The following is a 10,927-nucleotide window of genomic DNA, read 5'->3' on the forward strand; positions in this document are numbered from 1 at the left end:
TTTATTGAGAGAGAGAGAGAATCTATTGGCCTATTCATGGACATTTTAAAAAAACCCACTCCATGACAACCATGACTAATTACATACTAGATCTACCCACTGTAAGACTCATTCTTTGACTTATTTTTTGCTATATTTATCTGGCAAAAATAGAATGTTTGTGGATTTCAAAATAGATCTAATATTAATATGACTTGTTTTAAAATGTTTACCCAAAATTTTACCCAAATTTTTAGTCCTTATTTAATTATAATTTAGATCACGAATTGAGATCTTGGTCTAGAACCTATTTTCTATTTTATGAATGATTTTTTTTACTCACGGCCGTACGGAAACCTTGCAAAGACCTTCTTTTCTTTACTCTACCCGCTTTTGAGTCTTGACTTGAGTGAGTCACTTGACTCCGAGTCTCTTGACCGTACCTTCTTGCTACTTCTATTCTTAACTTATTTATTTATAAATTAGAATTCTAGAATCTAGATAGAATGATAGATAATACATAGATCTACTAGATATAAGCCTAATAAGCTCAGCTGTGACTGAAGTTAGTAAAATACTAAAATTAGTAAAATACTAAAGGCCGATTCTAGTCGGAATAAGATACGCATGCGATACGCATGCGTAATGGAGAGAAACTACGACTTAGCGGCGATGTTTTCGATGGTACTGCGCATGCGTGTGTTTACAACCGCAGAACCCTAATACCAACCCTAATCCTATCCTTAACCCTATCCCTAATCCTGTCCCTAACCCTAGCCCTAATCCTATCCCTAACCCTATCCCTAATCCTACCCCTAACCCTCATTCTAACCCTAGCCATAGGTCACTGTGCATGCGCAGAACTATCTTTTGCCGAAAAATCTTATTCCGAGTAGACACTTCGAATACTAAAATAGTGTGTAAGTGGTGGCGTAGTATACTATAAAGTATTAATACTTATAGACCAGGGGTCTCCAAACTTTTCAGTCCGAGGGCAGCATTAACTATCAAATTTCAGTTCGGGGGCCAGTTTCTTCCAGGCATGTCTTTGATTTTTCTGGGCAAAGTTCCTCAGCCATTCTGAGCCATCACCAACAAACGATTTTTCCTTGGACAAAAAGATCTCAGCAGGCCGGATGAGAGGACTTTGCGGGCCATAGTTTGGATACCCCTGCTATAGACTATAAGTAATATTATTAATATTAATAAGTAGCCTAATAAGTAAGCCTTTGAAACTTACTTAATTACTTATAGTTACAGTAGTTAGCTTATTAAAATCAGCGGATGATATTTAGAATCGACCCTTTGAATCCCAGACAGATCGTCCCGCTTCGACCAACCGGCGGGCTCATTGCATTGAGTTAAATATGTACTTAAAAAACTTTTAGGGGGACTATTTTATTTTTTATGTTTTACATAGGCCTATCACCCAAATCAACAAGGTTTAAACAAAGCATCACATTTTCTTAGGGTGGAGGAAAATGGTGCAAAATATAACACACTCAACAGAAAAGTATTTTCTAATTTTAATATCCTTAAAACTTACAATTGTTTTTCCTTTATATTTTAGCAGGATTTTGGACACCTTCAGTGTAGTAAACAACCATGCATTCCTACTCAAGTAAAGCCAAAAAATTTATTTTGATTCTGTCACTGTCATCTTTCATCTCATCCTTGTTCATGGCTGGTACAGCTGTAGTACTGCTTGTCACAGATGGCCCACTGAGTGTCATCACTAACCCTGTAGCTGGTATCAAAATCTCCATGGCAGCTGCATTTGCTCACTGTTTATTAACTGCACTGCTGTTTGTTTTTTATGGACCAGAAAGTTTTGAAGAGAAGTTTCACTTCCAGGTTAAATAGTTTTTACTCTTTTTTTTTTTTAAATAATTTTCTTTAAATCTCCTTAACTTAAAACACTGTTTTGATAATACATAGAAATAAATAGGCTTTCAATTTGATTCTTAAATTGTTAATCCACAGATTACAAATATAATAAAATGTTGTGGCATTCTCCTTTTCGCATGTATAGTATTTCATGCAATTGCAGTGTGTTTTGGAGCCCCAGTTTTAACGTATGCAATTTAAAATATTTACACAATTTGTTGTTGTTTTTTTTAAAATCTTTTGCTCATTATCTTTTAAAAATTTTAAATGTAGACATAAAAAAGTAAGTTAACTTTCGCACCTTGAATTTCTCCCATTTTGATTTATTTTGTCCACCATTTTTATCAAATACATAGTAAATTACACTTTATTCTGAATGAATATAACTCTCCTACTTCAATACATATCTTTAATTACAATCAAGTTTATGTTTTTATGAAAATCCAATTTTCAAAGAGTATATCTTTAAACCTCTTTTTTATTGACTACAGATCAGTTGCTGAAACCTTTCATTTTTCAATGCTTATGACTGTACTAGTGTGCCTTCCTGGCTGTTTGTTCTTTGGACCAAAGATTTCTAATTGGCTTGATGTTTTTGCATTTGAGTAAGTTAATAATAGACTCGTACATTTTGTAAAAAGATTTTTAGTGTATGTGCATAAGTGGGTGTATATATATTTACATGTGTTTGTAATTATAATTGTGTTAAGTGTGAATATACAAACTGTAATTTACTTGTAAGCTCAAGATAATTACTTTTTATTTACTATTTTCCACAGCGCTGCTGTTGGTATAGAAACTATTGTCTACATGACAACAATTGGTTCTTTGCTAGGATCTTGGCTGGGTGCTATTCCAATACCCCTGGACTGGGATAGACCATGGCAGGTAGGAATTGATAGCTACAGCTCAGTTTCTCATTGCAAGTTCTAGATTGTTTCTTTTTTCACAGTTTGAAATTGTAGTAATTTCTTGAGCTGCTAAGTGTAGATAGGCACCTGGATTTAGGTTAAGTAAATGAAGCTGTGTTAAGTACTGACCACATGTCATGCTTCATCTGACCTATGTGTTTTCAGATCTAAAATAGTCCTTACTTTACTTCCTTTCTTTATTGATAGTCACAGTTACAATTTTAACTCTTTAAAAATATGTTTGATGGTAAGCTGTGAAAGGAATATTTACTATTAACATTGAGATAAGCACATATTACTAATATGAAGGGTGTGGTGTAGTGATCAATATCCATATTATATAACTCATTTATTTTTATTCATAGGTTTATTTTTAAAATTTCCACGTCTCATTTTCTGTTTAATGTTTCATATTCTTAAGACTTTAAGGAATAGTATGTATAATCAGTTACAATATATTTTGTGAGAAGCAATACTAGCACTAGCTACATTTATTGAAGAACAATGTTCCAAGCATAACGTTTACAGTTAATTGTTGTTGTATGGTGTCAGTGTAAATTTTATATTTTATGTTATATGGGGGTGGTGGATAAAAAATGTATGATTTTTGTGCTATATAACATGTACATCAACCTTATTTCCCATGTATATAAATGATAATTATTTATTTTTGCTGAACAGGAATGGCCTGTGACTTGTGTGGTTGGAGCGCTAGGTGGTTACTCTGGTGGGCTTCTCTTTGCTGCCATTCAACTTCCCAGAAAACTCAGGTCATCGAGCAAATCAAAGTTCTTTTAATGCCAAATAATTTATTCACTCCACAATTTGTTGCATATTACCATTACCATTATTTATATATGAAATGTTATGATTGTATTGTTAAACATGGATAGAATTGTAATGACTGTTTTAAAATGTACTTCTTTAGAGTCTGTTATTTTGTTTTACATTGGGTTGTGTCATTTCAGAAAGTAAATACTGTCTTTATAAAGTTTATTACTTCATTTATCCTAGGATTATAAAGATAGTGGCCAGTGATTTTTAAAGGGAAAAGGGAACCTTTTTTGTTTTTCATTTTATAAGATGCAATTTGTTTGAAGCATTTAGTACTGTTTTGTTGAGATCAGGCAGTGAAATTAGTCCTATAAAAAAATATATTCACTGATTCAAAGTAATGTTTTAGCAATATGCTTAATACACCCATCTTTATGAAATTTTATCTATGTACCACCTGTATAAAGTATGTTTTTTTTAAATTCATGCTTTAGAGTTTTAACATGTTGAACTCACATTCTTAACTTCATTTGCAAGGGTTTTTTAATAATTTTTATTAGCGTTTTAAATACTATATGTAACCACATTCCAAGGTTTTTGTGATAAGAATCTTAAACATAGCACATCACATTAAGGAAATAAGAGATATGTGTAGTATTCAGTATGAAACCAAAGAATATTTTATAAAAATTTACATGCACGAAACAAAATGTAGGATGATTAATTTACGGTCACAAAAAAATAAAATGTGATAAAACATTAAGTTATTAGTTCAGTTACCAGTAATATGAGTAATTAAATAAAGGTTCCATGATAGGGATATCATCAGTAGCTCATCTGTCTGCATCTAAAAGTATTATCTTACAAAAACAGTCAACTCAAATATTTCTTTTAAAATATCATTTTTAAAGGATCTTTATCCTGAAGGATTTTTTTTAAAAATTTAATGGCATTGGTTTGTTACTGGTTACCATTAAAATTTCATTTGGTCATATGAATTTCTACTTAACATTCTTTTACTCCTGAAAATACATAAACACAGATAGGCCTATATGCATAAATGTTTTGGTTTTCATTTTCATTTATCTTTAACTAAACTTGAAAGTACTGTTAGTGAAGTGTTTGGATGGTTGGGCACGCATGACTGCTAACTCATAAGTCTTGAGTTTGGCTCCATAGGGTTTCACTAAGACCACCCAGCTCTGATGGATACCTGGGAAAGATAAGGCCGCTGGGTATTTTGATGAACACACTATACCTTCATGTGCTGAGGTCAGGGAGTTGGGCGAACTGCCCCATGGAGCACTAGGTCAAAAAGGGTAACTTCATTATTAAAGGATAATTCGCTTAACCGCTAAGCTCAAAGTCTCTTTTCTGCAGTCAAAATCCATATGACCTCTGAATCCACACAACTGGGATGACTGTCTGGCTTAAGTCTGAGAAAGTAAAGCAGCTGGGCATTTGATTAGGGGTTCAAAGAAACAAATTCAACCTCAGCTGCAGGAAGGGCACTCTTCTTTTTCCTTATCAATATATATAAGCCATACATGTCTTTAAAATAAACCCAAGGGTTTTCAATGGTACCATTGAATCACGGGTACTTAAGTTGGTTGAAGTGTTAGTTCACTTTGTCATTACATGTTGTTTCCGTGAAATTTTAACCAAAGACAACTGAAAATCTTACAAAACATACTTTCAAAACTAAATAATTTTGATACCACTGCACTAAATTTCATGAAATTTAGAAGCGTTTTAAATACCTTATGGCGTTTGTGGCAAACAAGTTAATAAAAAGTCTAGTGACAATTTAAGCGCAATTTCCTTATGTTATCCATAACAATTTTAAATTGAGATAAATCATATATTCAGCAAATAAATAATGCAACACAAGTAGTTTTAATAATTCAAAACAAAATAGAAAAAAATATTTATTAACGAGATTTAAAAAAATATGCGGACGTGTAGGGGGTAATAGAAAATATCAACGGAAATAGTTTTATTTTAACGAGTAGGCCTACACGATGCTCAGTTTAAAATATCATCCTAGGCCTACACGATGCTCAGTTTAAATAATTTTAAAAAACATTTTGTGACCGAACGAAAGGATATTTTTGAAAACTTTCTTCGGCAATATTGTTCTAAATTATGGCAGGAATCGATTGGTAAATGTTTCAAGTCGCTAAGTGGTCTGGTTGCTGAGATATGGAGCAAAAACTGCATTTGTTTGAGGTTTTTTGGCTTTTCCGGGAAATCCAGGAAGGAATTCCGGAATTTTTTTGGCCCACAATCATCCTCGGAACTTGCTTAACATATTTGCTTTTGGAACTAGTCCTCGATATTGCTTCGTTGAGGAGGAGATACGACTTAAAGGCTGCGGACACACATCCATCCAGAAATGACGAGTTAATAATCGCAATCCCAGTATTTTTTCTTTTTGCGCTTTTTTCCGTTGCGCTTTTTGTTTTGCGCTTTTTTCCGTTGTGCTTTTTTCCTTTGCGGTTCTTTCCGGCCACCGTCATGCCGAACCCCCTTCCCCCCCCCCCCCCCCCCCCCCTCCCCCCGCAGACAATCTGAAACGTAATATTAAAATCAAATATTAAATTTATAATTCAACCATTGTCCACCCATACTATGGTAAACTGATGGGGCGAGTAGTTTGGGTTTGGGTGTGGAAAGGTGGGGGGGGGGGAGAGCTTACAAAATAAGTAAAATAAGGCTCCTCGTTAGAGGCATCTTACTTATCTAATAAAATACATCAAGTTTCAAAGACTAGTTCTCTCTTTCTTCGTGAGCTGTTTAAGTGTTTAAGAAGCATTCTTAAATTTAAAGTATGGGGGAAAATCCACCTTCGGTTTAAAACAATTCAAAGAAAATAATGCAAATTGAAACGTGTTGGATTTGTGTGATGTAGTATTACATTTTTAAAACAAGTTACGAGAAAGAATTCCGAATTATACCCTTAGTACTTCACAATGTTGATAGATACTTTAGTTATACAAAACAGTTTTAAAAAGATCTAAGCTAGGTTAACAAATATTTAGATACTGATATATGTATATGTTGTATGGTGACTACAGTTGGGTAGGTTGTGTGATGACGGAGTTTTGTGTGTACGTGAAAGTTCTGCGTGTAAACAATGTGTAGTGAGATGGTGTAAAATTCGTGTATGTTCGATGGGTGTAGGACAGTGTCTAGTGCAAGGTTAACATGTGTTGGTGTGTTTTGACGTATGGGTGGCTGAGCTCGTGTTCACGCGACGACCAATGGGAGATGGTCAAAGGGAAACTACTGGTGGCAAGGACAACCGAGAGGGGAGGGGAGATAAATGAAACAACACGCATGTCAAAACCCATGGCATGGTGTGTTCAACAACTATTTCCCTTTCTTGTGAAAACAGGCCGGTTGTGTTAATTATTGATGTAGGAATTTTTTTTGCAGTGTGTTGGCTATTGTAAAGACCTCACAAGATAAACTAGCTCAACTGTATAACGTAACTATCTTTGGTACACACATTTAAATGGGCAAAGTTGTGTGGATTCTGTGTGTGGATAATGATTTGTTCGTGGAATAAGCAAGGACTGTTTATTTTTTAACATCGTCACTACGTAGTCAATAGAACCCATCAACAAGAAAATCAAACATGAGGAAACATCAACAAGAGGCTTCATCAACTAAAGGACCGTTTTAACTTGAGAACCCATTAAATACTGGACCCATCAGCTAGAGGACCCGTCAGCTAGAGGACACACCAACTATAGGACCCATCAGCTAGAGGACCCATCAGCTAGAGGACCCATCAGCTAGAGGACCCATCAGCTAGAGGACCCATCAGCTAGAGGACCCATCAGCTAGAGGACCCATCAGCTACAGGACCCATCAGCTACAGGACCCATCAGCTACAGGACCCATCAGCTACAGGACCCATCAGCTACAGGACCCATCAGCTACAGGACCCATCAGCTAGAGGACCCATCAGCTAGAGGACCCATCAGCTAGAGGACCCATCAGCTAGAGGACCCATCAGCTAGAGGACCCATCAGCTACAGGGCCCATCAGCTACAGGACCCATCAGCTAGAGGACCCATCAGCTAGAGGACCCATCAGCTAGAGGACCCATCAGCTAGATGACCAGAAATGGTGAAAATCAGATAAGTGTGTAGCATAAGTGTATATGTACACAGTAAACAAAACATATCACAAACAAAATAACACAAACCAACGAACATAAGCTACCACCATTAACCGACAACAGACCACGATAGACCACAAAACTACGAACCACAACTAACACCACTAACCGTCAACCGACCAACCAACGACAACTAATCCACTAATCGACGACCAACCAACCAACGACCACAAAACTACGAACCACAACTAACACCACTAACCGACAACCGACCAACCAACGACAACTAATCCACTAATCGACGACCAACCAACCAACCAACCAACCAACGACCACAAAACTACGAACCACACTGAAACCACTAACCGACAACCGACCAACCAACGACAACTAATCCACTAATCGACGACCAACCAACCAACCAACCAACGATCACAAAACTACGAACCACAACTTACACCACTAACCGACAACCGACCAACCAACGACAACTAATTCACTAATCGACGATCAACCAACCAACTACCACAAAACTACGAACCACAACTAACACCACTAACCGACAACCGACCAACCAACGACAACTAATCCACTAATCGACGACCAACCAACCAACGATCACAAAACTACGAACCACAACTAACACCACTAACTGACTACCGACCAACCAACGACAACTAATCCACTAATCGACGACCAACCAACCAACGACCACAAAAATACGAACCACAACTAACACCACTAACCGACAACCGACCAACCAACGACAACTAATCCACTAATCGACGACCAACCAACCAACCAACCAACCAACGACCACAAAACTACGAACCACACTGAAATCACTAACCGACAACCGACCAACCAACGACAACTAATCCACTAATCGACGACCAACCAACCAACCAACCAACGACCACAAAACTACGAACCACACTGAAACCACTAACCGACAACCGACCAACCAACGACAACTAATCCACTAATCGACGACCAACCAACCAACCAACCAACGATCACAAAACTACGAACCACAACTTACACCACTAACCGACAACCGACCAACCAACGACAACTAATTCACTAATCGACGATCAACCAACCAACTACCACAAAACTACGAACCACAACTAACACCACTAACCGACAACCGACCAACCAACGACAACTAATCCACTAATCGACGACCAACCAACCAACGATCACAAAACTACTAACCACAACTAACACCACTAACCGACTACCGACCAACCAACGACAACTAATCCACTAATCGACGACCAACCAACCAACGACCACAAAAATACGAACCACAACTAACACCACTAACCGACAACCGACCAACCAACGACAACTAATCCACTAATCGACGACCAACCAACCAACCAACGACCACAAAAATACGAACCACAACTAACACCACTAACCGACAATCGACCAACCAACGACAACTAATCCACTAATCGACGACCAACCAACCAACCAACCAACCAACCAACCAACCAACCAACCAACCAACGACCACAAAACTAAGAACCACAACTAACACCACTAACCGACAACCGACCAACCAACGACAACTAATCCACTAATCGACGACCAACCAACCAACCAACCAACGATCACAAAACTACGAACCACAACTAACACCACTAACCGACTACCGACCAACCAACGACAACTAATCCACTAATCGACGACCAACCAACCAACGACCACAAAAATACGAACCACAACTAACACCACTAACCGACAACCGACCAACCAACGACAACTAATCCATTAAAAGACACAAAAAACTACAAACCACAACACCGTAAATACAACTGACAGACTAGCTAACCAACTTACCGACAACAACAGCACGTTATCGAGAAAACAAAAAGCAGACCAGCAATATCCAGATTGAAAATGGAAGCCCGTAAACTACACCCAAGTCATCAGAAGCCCGTAAACTACACCCAAGTCATCAGAAGCACGTAAACTACACCCAAGTCATCAGAAGCCCGTAAACTACACCCAAGTCATCAGAAGCCTCTGCCCTAGTCAATTATAACACGCAAGAAAGCCTTCAATTCAACAGAAAACCAAAACCAAGCAGTCAAGTCATAAATCGCCCGCAAAACAGACTTCAAAATTCCAGCTGCAAGCTAATTAGCAATCAAATTACTCGCAGCCCGCTAACTCGTAGCATCTAAACAAAATCCGCTAAAATAGCTATCATGCCATCAACATTCCGCTAACTAGCTTATAAGTGAAACAAAAGCTAGCCCAATAACCCTCAAGACTTTAAACAGCAAGACAAATAGCATTAAGGTCAAAGGCAGCCCGCCGAAAAGCCTAAAGTCATCAACTCCAAGCCAAATGGCTGTCACTTAATCAGCAGCAACTCAACTAGCCGTCCACAGCTCGCAAAAGAGGCTTGTCGTCTGCATAAAGCCAAATACCCTACAACTCATTAACTGAAAACCAATCAGCGATTATCATCTAGTAAACTTGCCGTCAAGTTATCATAACCAAGCCAAATAACTGTTAAGCCATCAGTAACAGACTAAATCGTAGTCCAGTAATCAGTAACAAGTCTAATAGTCGTCAAGTCATCAGTAGCTATGGACATTTTCTTCAAGTAATAAGTAAAATTTAAAGTAGTCGTCAAGTCATCAGTAGCAATCGAAAAAGTCGTCAAGTCGTTAGTAGGAAACAAAAAAGGCAAGTCATCAGTAGAAAGGCGTATAGTCGTCAAGTCATTAGTAATAAGTCAAAAAACCGCCAAGTAACCAGTAGCAAGCCCAAAAGTCGTCAAGTAATAAATAGTTAGTAAAATAGTCGACAAGTAATAAATAGCAGTCAATCTTGTCGTCAGGTTATCAGTAACAGTCCTAAAAACCTTCAAGTCATCAGCAGTAAGTCAATAGCCGTAGTCATCGTTAGCAAGCAAAATAGTCGTCAAGACATCAAAAGAAAGCAAAAAAGTCGTCAGGTCATTAGTAGAAAGTCATATAGTCAAGTCAGTCGAGAAAGCCAAACAACCTCCAAGTCACCAGTAGTAAGCCTAAAGCCGTCAAGTCATAATTATGAAGCCAATCAGCCGTCAAGTTTCATTAGCAAGGCAAATAGCCATCAGGTCATCAGCAGAATTTAAAGTAGTCGTCAAGTCATCAGTAGCAACGTATAATGCCACTAAGTCATAAACAGCAAGGGAAAAAGTCGTCAAGTCATCAGAAGAAAGAAAACAGTCAGCAAGTCA

At 37.6% G+C, this 10,927-nt stretch overlaps 1 protein-coding gene across 4 annotated transcripts; it reads left to right on the top strand.

Annotated features, from left to right (window-relative positions):
• Positions 1 to 45: 45 nt before the first annotated feature.
• Positions 46 to 4,590, top strand: LOC131954567 (phosphatidylinositol-glycan biosynthesis class F protein). Of its 4 annotated transcripts, none has more exons than XM_059318346.1 (6): positions 46 to 101; positions 1,553 to 1,833; positions 1,963 to 2,054; positions 2,358 to 2,471; positions 2,646 to 2,754; positions 3,459 to 4,590. In XM_059318346.1, exons 2-6 carry the CDS (start codon positions 1,585 to 1,587, stop codon positions 3,573 to 3,575), a joined length of 681 nt encoding a protein of 226 aa, XP_059174329.1. In that variant the 5' UTR covers positions 46 to 101; positions 1,553 to 1,584; the 3' UTR covers positions 3,576 to 4,590. The 4 variants fall into 4 exon arrangements, with proteins under 4 accessions (XP_059174329.1, XP_059174328.1, XP_059174326.1 ...); XM_059318345.1 differs by lacking the exon at positions 46 to 101 and adding an exon at positions 180 to 206 and having other exon boundaries at positions 1,550 to 1,833; XM_059318343.1 differs by lacking the exon at positions 46 to 101 and adding an exon at positions 186 to 1,166 and having other exon boundaries at positions 1,550 to 1,833.
• The last annotated feature ends 6,337 nt before the right edge of the window (positions 4,591 to 10,927 follow it).

The sequence above is a fragment of the Physella acuta genome, unplaced genomic scaffold, assembly GCF_028476545.2.
Source record: "Physella acuta isolate Inbredline_101_S28 unplaced genomic scaffold, ASM2847654v3 ptg001012l, whole genome shotgun sequence".
NCBI lineage: Eukaryota > Metazoa > Mollusca > Gastropoda > Physidae > Physella > Physella acuta.

What these genes read in the sequence shown, in the direction of transcription:
- LOC131954567 (XM_059318346.1), top strand. Translation starts at nt 1,585, where the DNA reads ATGCATTCCTACTCAAGTAAAGCCAAAAAATTTATTTTGATTCTGTCA. An exon ending in TTTGGAGCCCCAGTTTTAAC is followed by an intron (nt 2,055 to 2,357) that starts GTATGCAATTTA and finishes TATTGACTACAG; the next exon opens with ATCAGTTGCTGAAACCTTTC. An exon ending in CTTGATGTTTTTGCATTTGA is followed by an intron (nt 2,472 to 2,645) that starts GTAAGTTAATAA and finishes TATTTTCCACAG; the next exon opens with CGCTGCTGTTGGTATAGAAA.